General features: G+C 41.4%; 3 protein-coding genes across 4 annotated transcripts; 1 reads left to right on the forward strand and 2 right to left on the reverse strand.

Moving 5' to 3' along the window:
• Positions 1-1,345: 1,345 nt before the first annotated feature.
• LOC135546305 (succinate dehydrogenase [ubiquinone] cytochrome b small subunit B, mitochondrial-like) lies at positions 1,346-17,174 on the reverse strand. Its single transcript, XM_064974635.1, has 4 exons — positions 17,103-17,174; positions 16,129-16,239; positions 10,598-10,748; positions 1,346-3,728 (listed from the first exon to the last, which is right to left on the reverse strand). Exons 1-4 carry the CDS (start codon positions 17,149-17,151, stop codon positions 3,563-3,565), a joined length of 477 nt encoding a protein of 158 aa, XP_064830707.1. The 5' UTR covers positions 17,152-17,174; the 3' UTR covers positions 1,346-3,562.
• A 2,418-nt stretch (positions 17,175-19,592) lies between these two features.
• Positions 19,593-22,037, forward strand: LOC135546307 (mitochondrial import inner membrane translocase subunit Tim8 A-like). The gene is made up of 2 exons (XM_064974638.1): positions 19,593-19,812; positions 20,049-22,037. Exons 1-2 carry the CDS (start codon positions 19,714-19,716, stop codon positions 20,217-20,219), a joined length of 270 nt encoding a protein of 89 aa, XP_064830710.1. The 5' UTR covers positions 19,593-19,713; the 3' UTR covers positions 20,220-22,037.
• il4i1 (interleukin 4 induced 1) lies at positions 20,912-25,799 on the reverse strand. 2 transcript variants are annotated; one of them, XM_064974637.1, is made up of 8 exons: positions 25,076-25,799; positions 24,190-24,292; positions 22,958-23,172; positions 22,668-22,780; positions 22,255-22,456; positions 22,039-22,107; positions 21,779-21,915; positions 20,912-21,674 (listed from the first exon to the last, which is right to left on the reverse strand). In XM_064974637.1, exons 2-8 carry the CDS (start codon positions 24,218-24,220, stop codon positions 20,912-20,914), a joined length of 1,530 nt encoding a protein of 509 aa, XP_064830709.1. In that variant the 5' UTR covers positions 24,221-24,292; positions 25,076-25,799. The 2 variants fall into 2 exon arrangements, with proteins under 2 accessions (XP_064830709.1, XP_064830708.1); XM_064974636.1 differs by lacking the exon at positions 25,076-25,799 and adding an exon at positions 24,584-25,067.
• Positions 25,800-27,738: the final 1,939 nt, after the last annotated feature.

Raw genomic sequence — 27,738 nt, forward strand, 5'->3', positions numbered from 1 at the left:
TTAGATGCAGAAAGTAAGCAGCATTCTGGGTAAATTTCCGCAACAACTAAGAGCATTGAAGCGCGTGGCTCAACTTCTCTTCTGTTCTGGTCCAGTGGCTACCTTGCTGTAACAGCGCAAAGCGACCCTTTGCACATGTGCAGATTCTGTGTGACTGAAGTCTTGAATTTTGTGCATTTCAAATGCACAAGGGTTGGTAGTCTGCACAAGGGTTTAGCTGAGTCTGCCTCTCAAATCATGGCATTTTTGGGGGGCTTTAACCCCTGAATTGGCCCTCAAAGTATAGCACAGAAACAGGATTGCGTAGGTTACTTTTTTAAATGTAATCCGTTAGTTACTTTTTACCTGCCAAATTGTAATCAGTAACGTAACTTTTGGATTACCCAAACTCAGTAACGTAATCTGATTACATTCAGTTACTTTTAGATTACTTTCCCCTTAAGAGGCATTAGAATAAGACACATGTTACCAATGGAACAACATCTATTGCAGGATAAATCAATGTTAAAGTTGACATAGCTGGCCATATATGGATGTTACATTTTACTTTATGGGTTGATTATGTAGGCTTCTAACCCATCCCTTTCTATTACATGTAATATGATAAAATTTAATCTTCAATTAATATAATTTATAAATCCAAAATTGGATGTAGCAACTACATTGCTTGGACTGTAGCCTACAAAAGTCTATACCTGCTCTTTTTCCCTGTGATCCATCAAACACATTTGGTGTGTTATCATAGTGGTCTCTGACTTGTGGTCAGACTCGCTCAATTGGAACAAACTTACATTTGCACATTTTTTTCAAGCTTTGAAAAAATGTGTCAGATTTGTCGCAAACATCCTTTCTGAATTTAAAAGTAATCCTCCAGTTTGTCAAAAGTATCTGTAATCTGATTACAATATTTTTGCTGGTAATTTAACGGATTACAGTTACAATTTTTGTATTCCGTTACTCCCCAACCCTGGATAGAGATCAGGCTCCTGCATAACACAACCACATACACCAGGGAAGATCATGTGACAAAAACATGCAAAAGTACTTTTGTATGTATACTGCTGCAAGATATATAGCATTTCCCTTTTGTTGAATGCATATCGTGTCTTGTTTTCTGGTTTCTAGACGATTGCCGGTTCAATATCCAATTCTATAGAAACAATGACATGCCCATCGGAAGGGCTGTTACTCTCTCTGACTGTGTCATCACCTTTTAAGCAAACTTATATGGTGTGCTGTAATAATTGGAACCAAAAAGGAGTTTCTGCCAAACCACTGGTCAGCATATACATTTTGAAAACAGACATTTGCATTCATTTTGAAATTAACAGTGCTTACATCTCTGTTACATGTAATGTATGGCTTTATTGTCCAGCTGAACTTCCCACAAAGCAACAAACACAACACTGAAAAGTTTCTTTAGCCTTTGGGTTGACAACTGAGTTGGGTTCAGCAGTTCAAGAAAAAACATCTGTGTTTCCCTTATGAGACAAGACCATTTCACAGTTTCTCCCAATTGAACACGACCCAGGTGTGATAATTACGGTACCTTCATACCAGCTATTTGCACAAACACACTTCACACTGACAAGACAAAGGTAACCAAAAAAAAACCTTCCCTATTTTCCTCCAGGAGCAATCTTTGGCTGTTCACATGAGGCTGTGCTCTTCATGGAACTAATTCTTGGTACAACTAACCGCAGATTTCAGTCAGGTCGGGTCCGTGCTACTTGAGCTTTGAGGCTGGACCAGATGCAGAGCTCATGAAGTTAAACACTCAGTCCTCAGGGAGGTGCCTGTATGGATTTACAAAATCCTGGAATATGACAGTTTATGGTACTTTTGTTAATTAAGCAACTGAACTCATCAGCAGTGCATAGAAAGTTATTTTTACAATGAGGGACCATGTGTGTTAATGCCTAAATACCCATTATAAATGAGTATAAACAGCTTATGATTGCTTAGTTTAATGATTACACTAATATCTGCAGTACTTTAAGTCGGTGTACACGTCGTTCAAATTACTAATAATAAATGTTAATAATTCATCAGAATACTTCTTCACAGAAAGAACACGTTCTACATGTGTGTAGTTCACCATCCACCCAACACAGTCTTCTGCAATCTTGTCAAACACAATCCATAATATCCATTTATTCTGAAGAGGTTTAAGGTGCATTCTTCCCAAAGCCAATTTGTGCATAACAATCTGACCAAACGGATTGGTGACATGTATAAATCGAGACCTAATAGAAAGACAAAACAGTTGATTTTCCAAAGCCATTTAAGCTTTCAGACATGCGTAGTAGTAGGACCAAGACCTTCATGTTTATTGGCTGTTTAACCAGGACAACTTCTATGCGTTTCAGCCGACACTCCCAACAGTACAAAATAAAAGGATGCCATTTTGACCAAGTGCATATGCACTCATGACTTAACGTCGTACTTGACTTGTTGACGCTTAGCAACTGTTCATACATACGAATGATCAGATAAATGGAACATTTAATTCCTGCCAACATAACATTTATACACTAAGCAAGAGTGATGCCAGGCACAGCTGTGTAAGTAAATTATGCACATAAACCAGGATATTGTCATTTGACTGACAACAAACAGGGTTGGTACAAGTGGAAGCGCAATGGTGTACAGATCAGTATGCCTACTTTTCTACATGCTCAACCTGGGATGTGCTCAGTGAGGTGAAATGTTTAGAACGCTGTGGTAATGCCCAATTCTGCATGACAAACGTTCTACAAAATGCATATCTATCTGAACGTTTTCTAACATCACACCCTTTCTGAACAGACCCATAAAGTTCAGAACAGTATGGCTATGGGGTTTAAAATACTGCTAGTGGTCACACCCATTTGCTCTTGTCAATCAAATCAGACTGCAAGGTCAAACAGACTAAGTGTGTGGCACTAAGCTGACTGCAATGGTCTTGAAGGGCACTAGCTGGTATTTACAGATTGGTGACGGACACAAAACATACCACAAATAAGAATGCAATGTCTACATAATCTCTTCTGTACTAAATTAATTTATTACAGAAGAGATTAAATCATTTGCCATAGTAGATCTGAAATTAAGAACATATGTAAATCACTGGATACTTCCTCATAAGCATTACACAAAGTATTTGGAATATAGCAGTTTGATAACAGGAGTGAACTCAGTGAGAGGAAGCTAGAAATTCATTGAATAAACCTAACAATTCCCTATTCTATCTACAAAATGCATTTCTATCAAAGCGTTCTGTAAAATTGCACCCTCTAACAGGCCTCAGGTAGTTAACCGTATAACATTTCACTAAACGGCAGCATACACTGTGTGCGCATGTTTGATTGGGGTCAGAAGGACAACTTATATTTAGTTTAGTTCGGAGCAGATCATTAACAGGCCTGTTGAAGCACAACACAAACCTCAACATGAATTACAACACTTGTGAAATTATATATTTATAGAAATGTACATAATCCCTTGAATGTTTACAATCATACCAGAACAAGATGGCCGATGTCCCAGTGCCCACGCCCCCCCATCCCAAACCTCAGTCCATTCATTTGCTCCATAATAGGGCCACCGCTTTACAAATGCCTACATCATTGTAGTTGAAATAGCAGAGACCGGCAAAGGTGACAGTCGACAACAGGAAGAGGCCTGCGTTGGCCATCTTGATCTTCGGTTCTCCATGAACATAGTCCGTTAAGACTTGTCCAATCCCCCTGGGGAGGTAAGACAATACAAGAAATGTATGAGACTGCTTAGAACCACAATATTACTGAATAGCCAGTGATTTAGTGCTAAAAAAGGCTAAGTAACACCCCCTATACAATTTTTGGTAAACAAAGGCAAAATTAAAGTGGCTAATCATTTAACCATTGTTCTCAAATGTTTTGGGGCACTGAACAAATTCCAGGTCTGAGCGCAAACTTAAAGAAAAGTCTGTGCAACTTTCAGCACGCGTGTACTGTGAACACGGAGGCTGTACCCGCTTTAAAGTTACAGTTAAGTGGCCAAGTAGGCTACTTGATCATAATGTAGGCCTATCAGAGTTGCCTACCATCAAAAACAATGTAGAAAATGCATCCCATAACATTGAAATATGTTCTACCATTCAGCCTACAGTAGCAGCCAATGTGTAGTGTGCAATGTAGGCCTACATTCCATGAGACTTTTGGTTGAAAAAAAAAAAACACGCAGGGCTTGCCATGAACCTGTTTATCCACTTGTCCTTTAGACAAGGTGGCTTAGAATGTTGTTTGATGCAAGAAACCAGTTAAATAAAATGCATTATTCCCATACCATTATTACAGAGAAGCAGACAAATTATGCTAGCCTCTCGCTTTGATCTCAAAACAAGCACACCTACTCATGACCGCTCATGCTGTAAACACAGTCCAGATATGGCAATGGGCTATTTGCATGCAGGTCTACTGCAGCTCTAATTGTTTATGCAGCACCGGGCTAAGTAGCGCGTGTCAATGCAATAGAATCCTACTCTGATGCATTCTGCCTAAAACAATATTTTGCATAGTTCATTTTGTTTCAGTGTGTTGCATTGAAAGTGGCTAATATTACGTTGATTTGATCACAATTGCCACAGTAAAAGAGAAACGCTGATAGCGTTAACAGGGAAAACAGAACAGCGGGTCAGTCAAAATGCATGCCGAGATCTACCGATTAGATTAAAAATAGACAGGACTCAAAGCGTAAGCCTATGCAACTTTAACCAATTAAAAACAGTACTGTAGCAATTAGGTTTGTGCAGCAAGCTATAGGCCCAATACATTATCACTGCATATTGGCATTGCCAATGCATTGTTGTTCGGGACTTTAATTTATTTTTTAAATTGAGGTCGGCTATATGATCATACCAATAATAGATATGTTGCTGTATTACTTGAGGCACAGCTGAGTGCAGCTATTTTGCTTTTAATTTTACTCAGCTGATGGTGCCTGCTTCTGATGGTCAGTCTCAGCGGACTGAGGGTCCGCCTCAACATCCCTCCGCTCTTCACTGACACTGACCAAAGGAACACAGCCTTCCAGCTGATGGCAAAAATCGAGTCGCATCGCATTATTTCTCATTGACAAATTCATGTCGTTACTCCTATGAAGAGAAAGTTAAATATTCCTTCATTATAACAAATAAAAGACCTAAGCTGCTAATAGTAACACAAGCCTATAGATCTACTTTCCTACTGATTCATTACTGCATCAGTGCTTGTTGTAGCGCTGAGTGGAAATAGGAAGAACACGCAAAGTGTTGAATACAAAGTCCTGAGTAAGAACGTAAACATGAACTCACTCATAAAAACAGCTGTATTTGTTGACAGTCTCTCTCGTCATGGTTTTGAAGTCTCACAGTAACAACTTTGCGATAGCAGGCTTAATTTTTTTAAATCAAATCAAATCAAATTTTATTTGTCACATACACATGGTTAGCAGATGTTAATGCGAGTGTAGCGAAATGCTTGTGCTTCTAGTTCCGACAATGCAGTAATAACCAACAAGTAATCTAACTAACAATTCCTAAACTACTGTCTTATACACAGTGTAAGGGGATAAAGAATATGTACATAAGGATATATGAATGAGTGATGGTACAGAGCAGCATAGGCAAGATACAGTAGATGGTATCGAGTACAGTATATACATATGAGATGAGTATGTAAACAAAGTGGCATAGTTAAAGTGGCTAGTGATACATGTATTACATAAGGATGCAGTCGATGATATAGAGTACAGTATATACGTATGCATATGAGATTCATAATGTAGGGTAAGTAACATTATATAAGGTAGCATTGTTTAAAGTGGCTAGTGATATATTTACATCATTTCCCATCAATTCCCATTATTAAAGTGGCTGGAGTTGAGTCAGTGTCAGTGTGTTGGCAGCAGCCACTCAATGTTAGTGGTGGCTGTTTAACAGTCTGATGGCCTTGAGATAGAAGCTGTTTTTCAGTCTCTCGGTCCCAGCTTTGATGCACCTGTACTGACCTCGCCTTCTGGATGATAGCGGGGTGAACAGGCAGTGGCTCGGGTGGTTGATGTCCTTGATGATCTTTATGGCCTTCCTGTAACATCGGGTGGTGTAGGTGTCCTGGAGGGCAGGTAGTTTGCCCCCGGTGATGCGTTGTGCAGACCTCACTACCCTCTGGAGAGCCTTACGGTTGAGGGCGGAGCAGTTGCCGTACCAGGCGGTGATACAGCCCGCCAGGATGCTCTCTATTGTGCATCTGTAGAAGTTTGTGAATGCTTTTGGTGACAAGCCGAATTTCTTCAGCCTCCTGAGGTTGAAGAGGCGCTGCTGCGCCTTCTTCACGATGCTGTCTGTGTGAGTGGACCAATTCAGTTTGTCTGTGATGTGTATGCCGAGGAACTTAAAACTTGCTACTCTCTCCACTACTGTTCCATCGATGTGGATAGGGGGGTGTTCCCTCTGCTGTTTCCTGAAGTCCACAATCATCTCCTTAGTTTTGTTGACGTTGAGTGTGAGGTTATTTTCCTGACACCACACTCCGAGGGCCCTCACCTCCTCCCTGTAGGCCGTCTCGTCGTTGTTGGTAATCAAGCCTACCACTGTTGTGTCGTCCGCAAACTTGATGATTGAGTTGGAGGCGTGCGTGGCCACGCAGTCGTGGGTGAACAGGGAGTACAGGAGAGGGCTCAGAACGCACCCTTGTGGGGCCCCAGTGTTGAGGATCAGCGGGGAGGAGATGGTTACCTACCCTCACCACCTGGGGCGGCCCGTCAGGAAGTCCAGTACCCAGTTGCACAGGGCGGGGTCGAGACCCAGGGTCTCGAGCTTGATGACGAGGGTACTATGGTGTTGAATGCCGAGCTGTAGTCGATGAACAGCATTCTCACACAGGTATTCCTCTTGTCCAGATGGGTTAGGGCAGTGTGCAGTGTGGTTGAGATTGCATCGTCTGTGGACCTATTTGAGCGGTAAGCAAATTGGAGTGGGTCTAGGGTGTCAGGTAGGGTGGAGGTGATATGGTCCTTGACTAGTCTCTCAAAGCACTTCATGATGACGGAAGTGAGTGCTACGGGCGGTAGTCGTTTAGCTCAGTTACCTTAGCTTTCTTGGGAACAGGAACAATGGTGGCCCTCTTGAAGCATGTGGGAACAGCAGACTGGTATAGGGATTGATTGAATATGTCCGTAAACACACCAGCCAGCTGGTCTGCGCATGCTCTGAGGGCGCGGCTGGGGATGCCGTTTGGGCCTGCAGCCTTGCGAGGGTTAACACGTTTAAATGTTTTACTCACCTCGGCTGCAGTGAAGGAGAGACCGCATTTTTCCGTTGTAGGCAGTGTCAGTGGCACTGTATTGTCCTCAAAGCGGGCAAAAAAGTTATTTAGTCTGCCTGGGAGCAAGAGATCCTGGTCCGTGACTGGGATGGATTTCTTCCTGTAGTCCGTGATTGACTGTAGACCCTGCCACATGCCTCTTGTGTCTGAGCCGTTGAATTGGGATTCTACTTTGTCTCTGTACTGACGCTTAGCTTGTTTGATAGCCTTACGGAGGGAATAGCTGCATTGTTTGTATTCAGTCATGTTACCAGACACCTTGCCCTGATTGAAAGCAGTGGTTCGCGCTTTCAGTTTCACGCGAATGCTGCCATCAATCCAAGGTTTCTGGTTAGGGAATGTTTTAATCGTTGCTATGGGAACGACATCTTCAACGCAAGTTCTAATGAACTCGCACACCGAATCAGCGTATTCGTCAATGTTGTTATTTGACGCAATACGAAACATGTCCCAGTCCACATGGTGGAAGCAGTCTTGGAGTGTGGAGTCAGCTTGGTCGGACCAGCGTTGGACAGACCTCAGCGTGGGAGCTTCTTTTTTAAACCTTTGTCTGTAGGCAGGTATCAGCAAAATGGAGTCGTGGTCAGCTTTTCCGAAAGGGGGGGCGGGGCAGGGCCTTATATGCGTCGCGGAAGTTAGAGTAACAGTGATCCAAGGTTTTTCCGCCCCTAGTTGCAAAATCGATATGCTGATAAAATTTAGGGAGTCTTGTTTTCAGATTAGCCTTGTTAAAATCCCCGACAACAATGAGTGCAGCCTCCGGATAAATGGTTTCCAGTTTGCAAAGAGTTAAATAAAGTTTGTTCAGAGCCATCGATGTGTCTGCTTGGGGGGGATATATACGGCTGTGATTATAATCGAAGAGAATTCTCTTGGTAGATAATGCAGTCTATATTTGATTGTGAGGAATTCTAAATCAGGTGAACAGAAGGATTTGAGTTCCTGTATGTTTCTTTCATCGCACCATGCCTCGTTAGCCATAAGGCATACACCCCCACCCCTCTTCTTACCAGAAAGGTGTTTGTTTCTGTCGGTGCGATGCGTGGAGAAACCCGTTGGCTGCACCGCTTCGGATAGCGTCTCTCCAGTGAGCCATGTTTCCGTGAAGCACAGAACGTTACAGTCTCTGTCCCTCTGGAATGCTACCCTTGCTCGGATTTCATCAACCTTGTTGTCAAGAGACTGGACATTGGCAAGAAGAATGCTAGGAAGTGGGGCACGATGTGCCCGTCTCCGTAGTCTGACCAGAATACCGCCACGTTTCCCTCTTTTTCGGAGTCGTTTTTTTTGGTTGCTGCATGCGATCCATTCCGTTGTCCTGTTTGTAAGGCAGAACACAGGATCCGCGTCGCGAAAAACATATTCTTGGTCGTACTGATGGTGAGTTGACGCTGATCTTATATACAGTAGTTCTTCTCGACTGTATGTAATGAAACCTAAGATGACCTGGGGTACTAATGTAAGAAATAACACGTAAAAAAAAAAACTGCATAGTTTCCTAGGAACGCGAAGCGAGGCGGCCATCTCTGTCGGCGCCGGAAGTTTAAACCTACATTACTGCAGACGCGGTAATCTGATCCAGCCGATTGACCAGTAGTAGGCCTATAGTGCACTTGATTTGCTCTCCCAGCCAGCCGGAAAGGCAGATTTTGTACCTTCAGACATGAAATGGTTCAAAATGGCAACATGTCCTGCACGCAGGACAGCTGAATCGGGTGCACCTACCACCAACAGCTCAAGACCAAAAAAATAAAGGAACACAAGGCTTTACCGGTGCTTTTTTTAAACAGAAATGTTTGGCAATCAAATAGGAATGCCTTGGAGAGCGACCAGGCGATCACAATCAACCAGTTGGTGACAACTGCTCTACAAAGTTAAGTGTTGTTTAATCTCATGCTTCGCTCTGGTGGAGCTGCACAGCTTAGAGGGAACATTGGCGTTAACCCTCCTACGCCACTTGTCATAGCCATCCTGACAGGACACAGTCCTGACTTCATTGGCTTCCCCAGCGTAATGTTTGGGAGAGGGAATTGGACAAATGCATAATTTGGAGAGAACACACCAACAGCTCAAGGCACCATCATGTGATCTTAGTTAGGTTATTCTTTGTTTAGACTCCAGGGTGGGGTGTCTCGTCCTGTTTATGTAGCCAATGTGAAATGGCTAGTTAGCAGTGCGCGCTAGTAGTGTTCAATCAATGACGTCGCTCTGAGACCTCGAAGTAGTCGTTTCCTTTGCTCTGCAAGGGCTGCAGCTTGTGTGGAGCGACAGTTAACGAGGCTTTGTGGGTGACTGTTGTTGATGTGTTCGGAGGGTCCCTGGTTCGAGCCCAGGTTGGGGTAAGGATAGGGACAGAAGCAATACAATTACATTGAGAACAAACAGAACTGTAAGCATTAAGGAATAGTGAAATCCTTGAATAGTGCCTAAAGAGAGATGTAAAAAAGATTGGCTTAGCAATGGTCTCGGAGGACAGAGCTTCGTAGGCGTGCTCAGTGTTCCTCAGTTAACTGGACAATGGTGGTATTTGATGACTCCAGCTCAAATAGCGGCACTCACACAGCCTTAGCAAGTAAGGCGAAGTTAAATGGTACTGATCTCCTGGAACATATGTGGAGCGTGGTTTTAAAAATGTCTGCATACTTCACAAAAGTAGCACACATGACCAGCATTCTTACGCGTCATCTTGATGTTCAAAAGAATATATATGAGCGTGCATTTCAACTCCTCAGTGACAAGTTTGACAATTAGCTGGTCTTCATTAGAGGGACATGCCTTGAGGATATCCAAGTACCCCAAACTAAAACCTAAGGGGTATTAACACCACACATGACTAGGATTTGTGCTTTAAACCTGCCACTTTCATTTAGTCAGTGGTCTAGCAATGGCATAGTGCCCCACGGCGACATTAAGCCCACCTCTTCAAAAATCAAAAAGCTCTCGTAAATGAAAGCAAAATAAATGCTAAGAACAAAACTGTTTTTGCATGAGCAGAAATGTAGTAGACATGGACTTGATTGGTTATCCCAACCACTTGCCTACTCTGTTCACCATTGTCCTCCATAAAAGCGTCCGACTGTAGTCACAACACAAGTACATTTCAAACTGAAACTATGGTCTGAGCTTATTCGGAACATGTGCAACAATTTTGTCCGGAAATGATCGTTTAAGTGGAAATATGAAAGGAAAACCATCTAACCAGAATAAGGAAGAGACAGCTGACCAGTGCCCTTTAAACCAATGAACATTTATAGAGGGGAAGCTTGTCTTACCAGTGGCCATGCAGGGTGAGGGCAGCAGCCAGTGAGTAGTCAACAGCAGGTCCGGGGAAGTAGTAGGCAGCAGGCCCCAAGGCCAGCAGCAGTACGCTCACCACACGCTCTCCTGTCCAATGCAGAGAGGCAGCTTTGGACACCGAGCCGGCTGCAAAAGGGCAAATAACAAAACATTCAATCATACATCCACATGCAGAACTAACCTATTGTGGAGAGAGAGGGGTCATCATTTAAACAGACTCATCATTGAGGGGCGACAGGTAGCCTAGTGGTTAGAGCGAGTAGCTACTAGCCGAAAGGTTGCTGGATTGAATCCCCGAGCTGACAAGGTAAAAATCTGGCGTTCTGCCGCTGAACAAGGCAGGTAAAGGCCTACTATAAATCTAACATGTTTTTAGCACATAAACAATTAGGTTTGTCTGTTTGCCTAAAGATGTTTTTGCGTTTAACAATTATCCCAGTCAGTTGAAGTTTATATCTTTCCGGTTCTATTATACACACCAGCGGAGATTGTAGAGGGTAGGATGGCTCATAATAAATAGGTGGAACGGAGCAAATGGAATCAAACACCTGGAAACCATGTGATGTATGATACCATTCCACTGATTCCGCTCCAGCCATTACCACGAGCCCATCCTCCTCAATTAAGGTGCCACCAACCTCCCGTGGCCAGCTGTTGCTTAGGTTCTCAAGTTTCACAGTTCAAACATCATGCAATGTGTTAGCTAACCTAAATAATGGATGTTATTGTACTAAAACACCATATAGCCCCCTCAGAATGCCGTGACCAACTAACCTCTTTCACAGGTCAGTGAACCTGTTAAATGTCACTGGCCTGCCACTTGGGGAACTAATTATGTACCAACTATTGATGCACAATATATCGGTTCGGAAATCGGCCAATATTAGCTAAAAATGCCAACGTCGACATCAGCACGATGTCTAGTTTAACGCCGATGTGCAAAACTGACGTGCATACCTATAACGTAGGTACATTATGTAATGACGCCATGGAAAAAAATTTGCGCTACACAAATCAAACGTTGTCACATGCGCCGAATACAACAAGTGCAGACCTTGCCATGAAATGCTTACTTACAAGCCCTTAAATCAACAGTGCAGTTCAAGAAGAGTTAAGAAATAAACTAAAGTATATAGTGGGGGTACATGTTAGTTGTGGTAATTTGTACTAGAGGTCGACCGATTAATCAGCGCTGATTTAAGATTTCATAACAATCGGTAATTGGCCTTTTTGGATGACGATTACATTTCAATCCACAAGGAAACTGCGTGGTAGGCTGACCACCTGTTACGAGTGCAGCGTCAAAAGGACCTTGTGGCTGCAAGGAGCCAATTTAAGTTGCAAGCTAGCATTGATTGTTTTTTATAAGATAAGTTTAATCTTCACATAATCACTAGTTAACCTAGTAGTATCATCAACTAGCTTGTCCTGCGTTGCATATAATCAATACGGTGCCTGTTAATTTATCATCGAACCACAGCCTAATTCGCCAAACGGGTGATGATTTAACAAAAGCGCCATCCTTGCACAAATGTACCTAACCATAAACATCAATGCCTTTCTTAAAATCAATATACAGAAGTATATATTTTTTAAACCTGCATATTTAGTTAAGAAATTCATGTTAGCAGGCAATATTAACAAGGGAATTTGTCACTTCTCTTGCTTTCAGTGCAAGCAGATTCAGGGTATATGCAGCAGTTTGGGCCGCCTGCCGAACGGTGAACTCATTTGCCAGAATTTTACACAATTATGACATAACATTGAAGGTTGTGTAATGTAACAGCAATATTTAGACTTATGGATGCCACTCGTTAGATAAAATACGGAATGGTTCCGTATTTTGCTGAAAGAATAAACATTTTGTTTTCGAAATGGTAGTTTCCGGATTTGACCATATTAATGACCAAAGGCTCGTATGTGTTTTATTATAATTAAGTCTGTGATTTGATATAGCAGTCTGACTGAGCAGCAGCAGGCGTGTAAAGCATTTATTCAAACAGCACTTTACTGCGTTTGCCAGCAGCTCTTAATGCTTAAAGCACAGAGCTGTTTGACTTCATGCCTATCAACTCCCGAGGCTGGCAATACTAAAGTGTCTATTAGGACATCCAATAGTCAAAGGTATATGAATTACAAATGGTATAGAGAGAAAGTCAATGTCTCAATTCCAATAATAACTACAACCTAAAACTTCTTAACTGGGAATATTGAACCACCAGCTTTCATATGTTCTCATGTTCTGAGCAAGGAACTTAAACGTTAAGTTTTAAGTTCGCCAACACTGTTGTTGCATTATTTAAACCAAAAATTGAACATGTTTCACTATTTATTTGAGACTAAATAGATTTTATGTATGTATTAAGTTAAAATAAGTGTTCATTCAGTAGTTGTAATTGTCATTACTATAAAAAATAAAATAAAAATTAGTCCGATTAATCAGCATCGGCCTTTTTTTAGTCCTCCAATAATCGGTATCGGCATTAAAATCATAAATCGGTCGACCTCTAATTTGTACATGTAGGTAGGGGTGAAGTGACTATGTATAGATACACAGCGAGTAGCAGCAGTGTAGAAAATAAAATGGAGGGGGGGGGATTAACTGTTCAGTCTCATGGCTTGGGAGTAGAAGCTGTTAAGGGGCTTTTTGGTCCTAGACTTGGCACTCCGGTACTGCTTGACGTGCGGTGGCAGAGAAAGGTTTATGACTTGGGTGACTGGAGTCTGACAATTTTATGGGCTTTCCTCTGACACCGCCTATGATATAGGTCCTGAATTGCAGGAAGCTTGGCCCCAGTGATGTACTGGGCCGTACTCACTACCCTCTGCAGCTCCTTACGGTCAGATGCCGAGCAGCTGCCATACCAGGCGTTGATGCAACCGGTCAGGATGCTCTAGATGGTGCAGCTACATAACTTTGAGGATCTGGGAACCCATGCCAAATCTTTTCAGTCCCCTGTGGGGTAAAAGGTTTTGTCGTACCCTTTTCACAACAGTCTTGGTGCGTTTGGACCATGATAGTTCATTGGTGATGTGGACACCAAGGAACTTGGAGCTCGCGACCTGCTCCACCTCACGCCCCCATTCACAAAAACGGGGCTGTTCGGCCCTCCTTTTCCTGTAGTCCACAATAATCTCCTTTGTCTTGCTCACGTTGAGGGTGAGGTTGTCATACTGCCAGGTCTCTGACCTCCTCCCTATCAGCTGTCTCATTGTTGTCGGTGATCAGGCCTACCACTGTTGTGTCGTCGGCAAACTTAATGATAGTGTTGGAGTCGTGTTTGGCAATGCAGTTGTGGTTGAACAGGGAGTACAGGAGGGGACTAAGTACACACCCCCGAGGGGCCCCAGTGTTGAAGATCAGTGTGACAGATGTGTTGTTGCCTACCCTTACCACCTGGGGGAGGCCCGTCAGGAAGTCCAGGATCCAGTTGCAGAGGGAGGTGTTTAGTCCCAGGGTCCTTAGCTTAGTGATGAGCTTCATGGGCACTATGGTGTTGAACGCTGAGCTGTAGGCAATGAACAGCATTCTCTCACAGGTGTTCCTTTTGTTCAGGTGGGAAAGGGCAGTGTGGAGTGTGATTGAGGTTGGGGCGGAATGCGAATTGGAGTGGGCCTAGGGTATCCGGGTGGATGCTGTTGTGAGACATGACCAGCCTTTCAAAGCACTTCATGTCTACCAACGTGAGTGCTACGGGCTAATAATAATTTAGGCAGGTTACCGTCGCTTCCTTGGGCACAGGGACTATGGTGGTCTGTTTGAAACATGTAGGTATTAGACTCGGTCAGGGAGAGGTTGAAAATGTCAGTGAAGACACTTGCCAGTTGGTCCGCACATGCTTTGAGTACACGCCCTGATCGTCCATCTGGCCCCGTGGCCTTGTGAATGTTGACCTGTTTAAACCGAGAGCGTTATCACCCAGTCATCCAGAACAGCCGGTGCTCCTGTGCATGCTTCCGTTGTCTCGCTGAAAGCTTTCCTAACCCAACCCACAAGGTCTGTGGTGTGGACCAAGCAGTCATTTGAAAGAGTATGAACATTTCAGCAAGACAACTCAAAAGAAAAATCCATTAAACGCCAAGACAACGGTATTCATTGCCCTTGACAATCAATCGTTCTCTGTTGTCGGGTGATGTTGGCTTTCGCCGACTGGTCGAGCACCGGTACACACTAACAAGTGCGCTATTTTTCAGATGTTGCCCTCCCGGAGCAACACAGTAAAAGCGTCACGACTGACATTTGGACCAGCGATATCAGCCCCATGAGCATGCTGAGTGACAGCACAGTGGGTCATCAAGGATTTCGTGCTGAGGAAAGTACTGAGAACATGTTTGAAACTTGAACACACCGGCTAGCTCCATTTGTCGAACAACTGACTCGAGAAATAAGCTCCTCAACTGCACCTGCAGCAGACGTGATACCCTCCGTCATGGGATTGAAACGTCTGCTCAACAAAACTGCCCACACAGGCTGTGAACAATTGATTCCATGCTCGATGCTATGTACAAGGACCGCTACTTCAATGCAGACAAGAAACAGAGTTTACATGAAATGTTACATACACAGCTGGACAAGATGAAAAAAAGACTGACTGTGCGCACCGAGGAAGAGGCGTCATGAACAGAGATGAAACTTCACTGTTTGACATGCATGATGAAATCCTGGTTGAGAATGAAACAACGGAATAGAACAGTAAGTAAGTGAAAGAAATAGGTTTTGATTATGTTTTACTGGTAATGGGGACATACGTAAATGCCAACAAAATAACTTTTTGGTCAGTGTGGTGTGTGTGTAAACTTTTTATTTAATCTAGGCAAGTCAGTTAAGAACAAATTCTTATTTACAATGATGGCCTACCTGGCCAAACCCAGATGACGTTGGGCCAATTTGTGCGCCGCCCTATGGGACTCCCAATCAAGGCCAGATGTGATACAGCCTGAATTCGAACCAGGGACTATAGTGATGCCTCTTGCACTGAGATGCAGTGCCTTAGACCACTGCATCCATGTGTTAACTATTTAACCGTACTAGAATGCTTAAAAGGCCGCTAAAATGTTAAATATCAGTATCAGGGTTTTTTGGCAACTAAAATATTGGATATCGGTCAAAAATGTCATATCGGTGCATCACTAGTACCAACCACACAAACAACATGCCAGTGGTGACATCACTAACCGGCTCCCTGACAAATGACCCCCCCTCTCTCTCAAGTCCTTCTTACATGACTATTCAGTGTACAAGAGAAAGGAAGAAAATACTTGAATCCCCTTAGGTGTAGGGCTGTAGGCTCTAATCATAATATAGGCCTACCACTCACCTTACATAACATGTAGCCTAACCTGAACATTGATTACTTTAAGGAGTCATAAAAATCACACAATGGCCACAGTGTTCTGGTAAGACTGGTATTCCTCTTAGGCAACACATATAGCCCATTATTAATCTTTGAGTGCTACAGGCAAACTGTAGGCTATCAGCAAAACTCTTATCGTGGGAACAACAAACCACGGAGAGATGAGGATCCATGAATCCTAGCCGTCAACAGGTAGGACCGGTCTTGGTCCTTTTGCTGTGTGACCAAGGGTCGTGCGAGCAGAGAGCTGCGATAAAACAAAACTGTAGGGAGAAGACATCAGTGTCACGAACTATGACAATATTTCAACTAAATCACAATATTTACTGTTCAATTATAAGTTGGCTATAAAATAAGACAAAGCAACAACAAAAAACAATATGGCTTAAGCTATAATGTAATGTCAATTGTTCACACATGGCTCAGTTACAAAATGTGAATATTAATTCACATAGGTCTTTATAAATCAGAGGATGTGTATCATTAAAATAAACCATTCCATGTGTTATGTGGTTGTCAGCAATCAGGGGTAGCCTATCTGGTTTCTGTTTTTTAGGGTAACTTGTTTGTGTGCATCTTGTGTCTTGGTAGTTGCTTAAAGTAGCATATCTACAACTAGCAGTCACATAAGGTAATGGCAACTATTCGAGGAACTGAAGCATAGGCAGCCAATGACATAGGAGTAGGGATGAATTGGATTAATGCCACAGTATGTGGGATTGATAGGGATTAGAATAGCCTAAAATGTATATAGAATATTTTGAAAAGTGATAGATTATGTTAACCATAACCCTTAGTTCCTACCAAGCATGAGGCCTAAAACTGATATGAAGTGTTTAGAATCGAGGTTGGTCATTTTAGCTGCTTCAGGATACTTTACGAGATCCGTAAACGGATCTGATTCAATGCAGAGTGAAGCCGGCTAGAGCGTTGTGCAAGTAACCAAAATATCACTGGTTCGAATCCCCGAACCACTATGAACTTGAAAAGTCGTTGCTTTGCTCATCCATCAGCTATAATTAACGTTAGCTGGCTAGATACTAGCAAGTTACGATATGTATGTACAACGTTACTTTGGACAAAAAAAAATGTAATTATCAAGAACAACGATATGAAAGACACTTACGTTTGACACCTCTGTGGCAGACTGAACTTATCCTGACGATGGCCGCCATGACGATTACCCAACCAAGGTCACACAAATCTTACCCGGATGTAGTTGCTGTTTTGTCCACTGCCGACCAAGAGTTTTTAAGCACTGGGTGATAGTCGACTGCGGATGCTTCTTCGTCTTCTTTGCATATGCCACATAAACTGCATTTTAATCCAAACAATTATAAAATGTTTGCTTTATCTTGGTTTAATAGGCTTTTTCCAATAAATGTATAAGAAACATATACATTTTTAGCAAACTTTATGGACAATGTTGATCTGCAAAAAGAGAAGACTGCACATTGCAATATGTTGACCACAAGGTCTGCATCTGGTCCCAGACATTAACAACTCCTGTAGAAAGTCAGCATTCAAGTAAGATGATAAACACTTATACTACCTGAGGATAATACTAAACATGACTCCCGAAATACATTTTGAATTCTGGATTTAATAAATAAGAACTAGGCTAAATCCTGTTTTACAAGACTATATCCCCGGGTAGTACTAATAATGAAGTAAGGTTTTAAAAAATGTGCAATGGTCAATCTTAAAGTGGCAATCCTTAGTTGAAACGACAACAAAGCTAAATCCCTGCCTCTGTAAAAACCTTAGGGATGGGGCTAGAGATATTAACCACTCTCAAATTAATAGACGGAGCAAGGTTGCAGGGAGTGACCATCCATGATATCAAAGGTATAGTTCGAATTATGTTTTGAGGCTCTACAATGTTTGATTACATTTACTTTGTTTACAAACATTGGAGTAAAATAAGTTCATATTTTGGGTTCTGATGGGGTACAACAGTTGAACTATGCTCAATAGGCATGTGTAAATTATATTATTTAAAAAATATCTATGGATATACCACCGTACATCATTAATTTATAAATCCAAAAATGGATATAGCAACTGCAGATTACCCCTTTAATCTGAATAGATAGCAGTGATTATATTAAAGGGATGGTTCACCCAAATTACACAATGACATATTGGTTTCTTTACCATTTAAACAGTCTATGGATAAAGTACGACAGCAATCAATGCTTTGATTTTGTTTACCTGGCCAATGTTTCAATAAAAAATAAAAGCTTTTGTGGCACAAATCCAATGCAAGTCAATGGTACCTATTTTTGCATTTCCGTACTTCATATCAAAATCATCTATAAGTAACTTAATTGAGTTACACCAGAGGTTCCCAAACTTTTTGTTATCCCGCAAAACACTTCAAACATTCAACCTCCAGCTGCGTACCCCCTCCAGCACCAGGGTCAGCGCACTCTCAAATGTTGTTTTTTTGCAATCATTGTAAGCCTGCCACACACACACCATACAGAATCCATTTCGAGATACTTTAGGTTGGTGCGCGAAAATGCTGTGGTGTGAATACTTAATTCAATTTCTTTAAAGTACCACTTAAGTTGTTTTTTGGCATATCTGTATTTTACTATTTATATTTTAGAAAATGTTTACTTTTACTTCACTACATTCCTAAAGGAAATACTGTACTTTTTACTCCATACATTTTCCCTGACACCCAAAAAGTACTTAGCAGAACAGGAAAATGGTCCAATTCACGCACCTATCAAGAGAACATCCCTGGTCATCCCTGCTGCCTCCAATCTGGCGAACTAACTAAACACAAATTCTTCATTTGTAAAATGAGGTCTGAGTGTTGGAGTGTGCCCCTGGCTTTCCTTAAATAAATAGAAAATACAATAGTGCCATCTGGTTTGCTGAATATAAGGAATTCTATACTTAAGTATATTTAAAACCAAATACTTTTAAACTTTTACTCAAGTAGTATTTTACTGGGTAACTTTCACTTTTACTTGAGTCATTTTCTATTAAGGTATCTTTTACTTTTACTCAAGTATTACAATTGGGTACTTTTTCAACCACTGTGAAAATGCTAATATACTATAGGTACCATTGACTTGCATTGGATTTGTGCCTCAAATGCCATACCTTGTCCATATACTTGCTTACAGGGTAAGGAAACCAATATGTAATTTGGGAGAACTACCCCTTAACATAATCTATCCATTAGATTGTTTTAAAGGTGCAATATGCAGAAACCACTCCGCCATTTCCTAAAAAATTGAATTATTTGGCTCATTTCAGTTTGTGACAAAACAAGCAAGTATAGTGTAGAAGTATAGTATCATCTAAACCGTTGTGAAATATATTGTATTTTCAGCTATTTGAAACTGGTATACAAAAATTAAAGTAAAAGATGCCAAAACAAAACATTAGAAGGGGAAGCATAGAAATATCGCACAAAGAACAGATCTGCCGCTTCTTAGAATTGATTTCAACGAGAATGACAGATCTTTATCTCACAATTATATGTGAATTTGGTCAAGTCGCCTAAAAAATTACATATAGTGGCTTTAAAAAAAATGGGTTGGCCTTACTTAAAGAAAAGGCTGAACATTGAAATTATTGGAGAGTCATGACTCGTGTGTTAGTCAACTATCTTGCTAACGGAGCAAACTACAACAAATCACTGAGCAAAAAACGCACGAGCCTACAGAGGTCATTCTCCGCTCTACTGGTTGAATTAACCCATCCCTGTTACTGCAATGGACGGCTTTGATTTAAATTCGTCAGAAAAGGCTGATGCTTCAGAGCTCCAAAGGATGATCGCAATTGAACAACAGAAAGCGCAGTTTCAGGCCCAGGTAGGTAGTTTAGCTACACACAGCAGCAGCTATGCTACGGAGTTAGCTAGCTAACGCTAGCTACATTAACTGTATCTTGAACTGTGTCCTGCATGTGTTATTTTATTACACCATCAAACGTGTTCTCAGAATGGACAAACCAAATTGCGAGTTGATTACGAAATCATATATTTCTGTTTTGAGACCTCCATACGGAAATTGACTTGACGTTAGCTGATTCATTGCTTCTTTTGAAGGTGCATAACTTCACAGATGTCTGCTGGGACAAGTGCATGGAGGGGAGCCCGAGTTCAAAACTGGATTCACGGACAGAGACTTGCCTCGTGAACTGTGTTGACCGCTTCATTGACACTACCTTGTCTATAACCAACCGGTTCACGCAGATGGTGCAGAAGGGTGCCCATTGATGGGAGCTAGACTATGGGAAATGGACTCTGTTTTATTTTGTAAAAGAACTGCGTTTTATTTTGTAAAAGAACTGCATTATGTTTCCTTTATGTCTCGAACCCCTAACACCATTGCCTAATATGCTGATATGCCACAGTACAATTATTAAAGAGGTAGGCCTAAATTGGACATGATATAGAATCACAAAGTTTTTGGTTGCAATACAGCTTTATTAAAATAACATTTTTAAAAAGTAGTCCCAATAACTACACCTACACCATGCTGCTCATTACATCTATGTAATGTATGTGTGACATCATCATTTGACATAGTTTTCTTTCCTACAATACTTTAGTATGTGTAACAAAATTGCCATTTTAAAACAGTACACACAAAAATAATAAAGTTTAGAAAGGGGAAAAGGTATGAACAATATGCCCTGAAGTGTACTTGTAAATAGGCCAGTAAACATGTTCAGTTCTGTTTAATTTCATCCACACTCATCTCATGTTGTGCCATTCATATTGAGTAAAGCAGAACACATGTATACTAGCGAATGCATCATCAGACAGTACTAAAAAATGTCACAAAATTGTATTGTTTTTGGTTTGGCCATTGAATTTCATCATTTCGTTTGTCAACATTCAACCTTTAATCATGGCTTCTCAAGCTATTCAAAATACAATCGATGTCCCCAGGCCCCAGATGTCTATCATGCCAGGTTACTTATGTTCCTGGCTGCCCTTAGTGCAGATTTCATGGCAGTCTCGATCCAAGCGTGAGGTAGGGCCGTATGCTCCCCAGCAAAGTGGACTCTGCTCTCATTCCTGAACAGGTCCGAGGCGTAGTCCGTCTGCTGGTAAGGTGTGTAAATGGCAAAAGCCCCCAGGCTGAAGGGATCCAGCCCCCACTTCTTCACCAACCCTCCAGTGCAGAGAGGTCGTATAGCCTCCCCATGGATCTTTACCAGGTCATCCAGCACCAAAGCCTTCAGTTCATCCTCGCTGACCCCCTGGAACAGAGTGGAGTCATCGGAGCAGGTGTAGGATGCCAGAAGAGCCCCCCCAGCCGTGCCTGGGAAGCTGTGGCTAGGGTAGTAGATGAAACGAGAGGGGAGATCTGTGATGCTCTTCCCCCCTTTGATGCCCTCCTTTTCCCAGAATCGCTCACTGAAGCTGAGGACCACCTTGGTGGAGCTGGCGTAGTGCACGGACCGCAGGGCCTCCATCTTCTGGGGTGACAGCGGGGGTTGGAAATCCATGAAGAGGGTAGCCTTCGCTGTAGCTGTCACCAGGGCATAGTCTACTGTAAGGTTGGTCAGGGAGGATGGATTGCGCCAGTCCTGGTAGGATACGGTTACGTTGCTGCTGGTTTGACTGATGAGTCGGACCTTGGAGTTGAGAAGAATGGTACTGTTGAGGGCCTGGTAAAATGCCCTCGGTAAATGGTCAAACCCATCAGTGATCTCGTAATAGCTGAAAAACAGAGAACATTCCACTACTTTAATACACTACTTAACAAACACTAGATGTAGGGCGGGGTGTCTAATTTGGTTATATGTGCATAATGCTGTTCTTACACAGTGTTGTCGTTAATATCTGACTGAATATACAGCATCTCAGTAAGTGATGCGTAAAAGAGGCTGTTCTCATTCAGGATATCTCCAATCATGCGCATGGCACCACGACTCAGGTTCCCCTCCTTCACGAGATACTCCTATCAGAAAACAACACTTATTAAAATTGCTGAAATAAGGCAAAGTGCATACCAATTTAGCCTATAACAATAATCCTGCATCTTGTTTGATGGTTACCTATAAACAACCAAGTGTTTTCTTACCTTGACTGAGTACGAGTCATATTTTCTCAACATGGCCTCGCAGCCAGCTGTCTTGATATCATCCCTTATCTACAACAAATCATTTGTAAAACATATTTGTTATAACTGTGTTATGTGACACACTGTACCTGTATATAAAATAACAGTTAACATTACACAGTGTTCCACCACAGGAGTCTAATGCTGTGTTTGGAGCCCCCGTCCCTTTGCACACACCTTCCACAGGGCCAAGTCGAAGAGCTGACCAGCCGATTTTCCCCTTTCCTTGTCAGTCAAGGGATAGTTCAGCACGTCTGGGTTCTCTTTAACCGTATATGTTTTCTGTAGCAACCCGTTTACATAGTAGTATGTGTTGATGTCATCCTGGATAAATGGATTCAGTCCAAGGCCCATTTTTAATGCAAATGATAAAAGAATTCTGTTGAATGAAAAATGCCATAGTTAACTTTGTTTTGATGGTTAAAGTAAACACCTGTTATCATTCTTATGCAAATCTATAGGACATGCACCTGTATCAGATCATGATTCATTTGAGAGGATGCTTGACCTCTTTTCAACAATAACATATGAAGAGAGGGGATAAGAGATCGCTACCTATTTCATGTGGTAGGACAATAGGCCTAACTCACTTGTGAAAGCTAGGGATCCTCATAGCACCCAGTTCTGCATACCATCCCTCTCTTCTATTTCTGTAGGTCTCCACCCGTCCTCCAATTCGACCACTTGCCTCTATTAAAGTCACCTTGTCCAAAACAAATATATAAATGTCCCCCTTTTACACTGTAGGCTTATTATTAGTCATAACCAGATAATTACAATACTGACACTAAATTCATTTCTGAGTATGTCAATCATACGTAAATTAGCATATGTCAATGTAATTCATTGTGTTGACATTGATACAGTAAATGTTATGTACCTTGTGCCCTGCGTCCTCCAGAAACTTTGCTGCAGTCAGTCCAGCAATACCACCACCGACGATGGCAATACGATGAGGTGTCTTTGTGAAGGGAAGACCTCTGTTCACAATTTCATGGAGTTCGGCATAGTCTGAATCTTGCAGGCAGTCAAAAAGAGGATCTTCAATGTATCCATTGACACTGAAAACTATGACCACAACTATAGCGACAGGAACTGGAAAAGAAATAAGTAATTGTTTAATAGGCCTACAGGCTTAAAATATAAGAAACATGTAAAAATGTATTTTAAAAAGGGCTACAGAGGGATTTATGTTTTTAAAGTATATGCAATATACATGGATGGCATGCAGTCTGTGGGGCTATTCTTGTTTTCACCCAAAATCACAAAACTAGATTTAGAATGATTTTTAGAATGTTCCTGAACAACATCCCCTTTTCTACTTCCCAATAAGTTGTTGGAATTAAACAAAAAGTTTTTCCAAAAGTAATTTATTGTATTTGGAATTCCCCATAAGCAGTGGTGTAAAGTACTTAATTTAAAAGACTTTCAAGTACTACTTAAGTCGTTTTTTCGTTATCTTTACTATACTTTTACTATTTATATTTTTTTGACAACTTTTACTTTTACTCCACTACATTCCTAAAAATAATGTACTTTCTACTCCATACATTTTCCCTGACACCCAAAAGTACTCGTTACATCTTGAATGCTTCTCTGGTCATCCCCACTGCATCTGATCTGGCGTGATTCACTACACACAAATGCTTTGTTTTGTAAATTATGTCTGAGTGATTGTGTGCCCCTGGCTATCCGTGCATTAAAAAATAAAAATAAAAAATCGTGCCGTCTGTTTTGATTAACATAAGTTATTTGAAATTATTTATAATTTTACTTTTAATAATTAAGTATATTTAAAACCAAATACTTTCAGACTTTTACTCAAGTAGTATTTTACTGGGTGACTTTCACTTTTATTTTAGTCCTTTTCTATTAAGGTATCTTTACTTTTACTCAAGTATGACAATTGAGTACTTTTTCCACCACTGCCCATAAGGTGAAGCACTACTTGTTGTTCTGACAGTAGTCCCAATGTATTTCTGGACTCTCTGACACAATGCATGTTTACAAATTCTTCAAATAAACAAAAATATAGGCTATAAACTTTGATCGCAAGTCAATTTGTCATTATAACTAAGCTAAAGTCAGATGAAGAAAAAGGAAAATACTTACAATATTTGCACAACGCCACATAGGGTATCATCTTGACTCCTAAGCCCAGAGTCCTTGCCTTCCCTTTTCTAGTGATGCTGACGCCCACCGGAGAAATAGAAACCTAAAGCGAAACGTGGAGGCGAGTACTGTAGCCTAGATAATGTGATTGACTTTGTTTTACTAAATTAAATTAATATTATGAATGTTATATAACATTGAAAGTCCACACTCCCCAAAACCCAGCAAAATCTAGTTACACATTCGTTTTCGTTGCGAATTAAATTAAGAACATTAATTTGCGAATCATGCATAACGACTTACATTTAAACACCTATTCATGTATGTATAACTCATTAGACCTACACCCTTAAACTGAGATACAGGTAGGCTACATTCATGGGAAACTACTCACCTTCATCAATGGTAACTTCTCAAAAGCAATATGCATGAATGAAAAAATATCTCGGAGCTATGAAGCTTAGCTATTTTCCTTCGCCTAAATCTTTTCTATGATTCTTACAAGTTGGCGTCTTACCATGAATGACTAGACTGGAAATCACACATGGTATGTGTGAAATTGCACCCAACTTATTTTAATGAGGGACCTATTTGGGCTTCTGAGGTCGGAAAGGAATATTTTCCCACACCGGCTCGAGATTCAACCACACTGAACAAATTAGATTAGTGAGGTTTACTATTCACCAGCATACCTCATTTCCCCCTTCCCACCAACATAATATATGTTTTATAGTGCATTTTAGTGTCTCCTGAAGTCCACCTTGCCTTACCTAACCTGAGATAGAGAAATTATATTTTAAGATTCGAAGATAAGATTCTATAGTTAGTCATTTAATTGGATACATACATTGAAGGTTAGGTTAAATAAATCGGAACGTCTACTCACCTTACTGTGATGTCAATTGATAAGCCTGTCTTCTTTTATAGTGCAGGAAGAGTGCAATCGAAAGCAAACGCGAACGTTTCAAAAGGGTTGCATCATTTGAATTCCTTTATTTACGTAAATTGAGAATTGGATACATATCAAGAAGGACTTGATAAGCCTTTTAAATGATGTGATGTAAACATTCAGCAACACATTAACTGTGATAATGCAATGAATGTGCTCCACAATGCACCTTTCACCATGCACAATATCTTGATTGCTATGTTTTCTTTATATTACTCTTTATAACAAAAATGGTCATGATGAACAGAAAAAAAACAAGATGAAAATATATCTCCCCAAATGTTTGTACTCCCTTGCCTCCATTATGTGCGTCCCAATGGCACCCTATTCCCCACATTGCCCTATGAGTCCTGGTCAAAAGTAGTGTACTGCAAAGGGAAAAGGGTGTCATTTGGAAAAGGGTGTCATTTGGGATGCACATAACTTTGCCGTTCACTTGGATTTTATTCTATTTGGTGTTGTAGACAGATTGGCATTGGAGCCTGTTTAAAGCTAGAATCCTTAATTGAAACAATAACAAAGTGGACACACTGCCTCTGTGTTAGTAAAAAGCTGAGCAATGGGCCTGGAGAACTATCACCACTCTCAAACGTATTAATATCACTTATTGGTTAATTGCACACAAGGTCCTACTGACATTTGTCTTCTGCTTTTAACCCAACCCCTCCGAAAGACACACATACAGGTTTTGGAGAGGTGCGGGGGGGCTGCTTTAGTAGGCACCGGGGAGCTGTTCTTGCCTTGCTCAAGGGCACAACGGCAGGCAATGGCATCTAAGATTTGATACCAGCAACCCTCCAGTTGTCAGTTCACTTCCCGTCAGATTTTTCCCGTCAGTATGGATGCATGGACTGACCATTATGCATTATGTGCATTACAGGGTTTGTTTAAATTCACATAGTTTACAAACATTTCAGTAAAACAAGCTTATATTTGGGGTTCTGATTGGGTATGAGAATTGAACTAAGCACATGAGGAATTTAGGTTTTATTTTTAGATTATATTCTTCAAGAATCATATAATATTATGATGTAGGTTTTAAGGATTCTAGCTTTAAGCCTTTCCCACGCTACATTGTGCCACATTGATGTTCTTTGTGGTGTCTTTTTTAAGGTCATCTGAGCAGCCAATTAACCTCTAGAGTAGTTTATTTCAACAGCGGAAGTAGAGCCACATGAGTCATATCAAATGTATTCTTCACAAACACAGTTTACAGCAGGTATAAAAGGTGCAGCAAAATTATTATGTGCTAGTTCCCTCAACAGTGCAGTACATACATTTATCAATAATCAATAATAACAATGAAAAGAGTCAAGTCAAAAATAAGATGTAGTAGAAGTAATATAAGAGGTAGTGTGCGTAGTAATAATGGACTGGATTTACACTGTACTTACAAATATAAATTGGGTAGTGGAATCAATAGTATATATTAGAACAGCAGCGTTGACTATGTGTGTGTGTGTGTGTGTGTGTGTGTGTGTGTGTGTGTGTGTGTGTGTGTGTGTAAATTTGTGTGTAGTCAGTGAAAACAATTTCTAAGATGCATATACACTCTTAGAAAAAAATGAGCTCTCTAGAACCTAAAGGGTTGTCCCCATAACCCTATGAAGAACCTTTTTAGTTCCAGGTTAACCATTTGGGGTTCGATGTAGAATCCCTTTCCACAGAGGATTCTACATGGAACCCAAAAGGGTTTCAGCGAAAGCTGAAAAACCCTTTTTGGAACCCTTTTTTCTAGGAGTGCCGTCTCTAAGGTGCAGGTCTGTGCAGGGAGACAGCTAGGTTTTGCTTTTCTGCAGTCTGATGGCCGGGTGGCTGAAGCTGTCACAGAGCCTTTTGGTCAAAAACCTGATATTCCAATACCGCTTGCCAGATGGTAACAGAGTGAAAAATATGTGGCTTGGGTGACTGGATTCCTTGATGATCTTTCATGCCTTCCTCAGACACTGCCTGGTGTAGATGTTCTAGAGGGCAGGGAGTTCACCCCCAGTAATCTATCTACAACCCTCATTAGGGCCTTCTGGTTGAGGGCAGATTAGTTTCCGTACCAGGTGATGATGGAGCCTGTGAAGATGCTCTTGATTGTGCAGCTTTAGAACTGGTTTAGGGTCCGAGGGCCAAATTTCTTCAGGTGCCTGCTGCATCTTCTTCACCACGTGGTGTGATTGGACCATGTCATGTTCTCTGTGAAGTGCACACCGAGGAACTTTAAGCTTTTGACTTTCTCCACTGAAGCCCAGTCGATGTCAATAGGGGACTCCTCTTCCCCATGTTTCCTGTAGTCCACTATCAGCTCCTTGGTTTTGCAGACGTTGAGGGAGAGGCTGTTTTCCTGGCACCACTGTGCCATGGCTGTAACCTCCTCCCTGTAGGCTGTCTCGTCCCCGTCGACGATCAGGCCCAACCCCGTCTTGTTTTCGGCAAACATATTGATGGTGTTGGAGTCATGTGTGGCCACGCAGTCATGGGTGCACAGGAAGTACAGTAGGGGGCTGAGCACACAAGTACCAGTTAAAAGTTTGGACACACCTACTCATTCACAGGTTTTTATTTATTTTTACTATTTTCTACATTGTAGAATAATAGTGAAGACATCACAA

This window comes from Oncorhynchus masou, chromosome 9 (genome assembly GCF_036934945.1).
Source record: "Oncorhynchus masou masou isolate Uvic2021 chromosome 9, UVic_Omas_1.1, whole genome shotgun sequence".
In the NCBI taxonomy this organism is placed as follows: Eukaryota; Metazoa; Chordata; class Actinopteri; order Salmoniformes; family Salmonidae; genus Oncorhynchus; species Oncorhynchus masou.

Excerpts from the sequence above, each read along its gene's own strand:
- LOC135546305 (XM_064974635.1), bottom strand. The coding sequence starts at position 17,151 with ATGGCGGCCATCGTCAGGATAAGTTCAGTCTGCCACAGAGGTGTCAAA. Across the intron at positions 16,240-17,102 it reads CTGCCACAGAGGTGTCAAAC|TTTTGTTTTATCGCAGCTCT; the intron begins GTAAGTGTCTTT and ends TTCTCCCTACAG. Across the intron at positions 10,749-16,128 it reads TGGATCCTCATCTCTCCGTG|CCGGCTCGGTGTCCAAAGCT; the intron begins GTTTGTTGTTCC and ends GCCCTTTTGCAG.
- LOC135546307 (XM_064974638.1), top strand. The coding sequence starts at position 19,714 with ATGGACGGCTTTGATTTAAATTCGTCAGAAAAGGCTGATGCTTCAGAG. Across the intron at positions 19,813-20,048 it reads AAGCGCAGTTTCAGGCCCAG|GTGCATAACTTCACAGATGT; the intron begins GTAGGTAGTTTA and ends CTTCTTTTGAAG.
- il4i1 (XM_064974636.1), bottom strand. The coding sequence starts at position 24,619 with ATGCATATTGCTTTTGAGAAGTTACCATTGATGAAG. Across the intron at positions 24,293-24,583 it reads AGAAGTTACCATTGATGAAG|GTTTCTATTTCTCCGGTGGG; the intron begins GTGAGTAGTTTC and ends GTTTCGCTTTAG. Across the intron at positions 22,108-22,254 it reads TCGACTTGGCCCTGTGGAAG|ATAAGGGATGATATCAAGAC; the intron begins GTGTGTGCAAAG and ends GATTTGTTGTAG.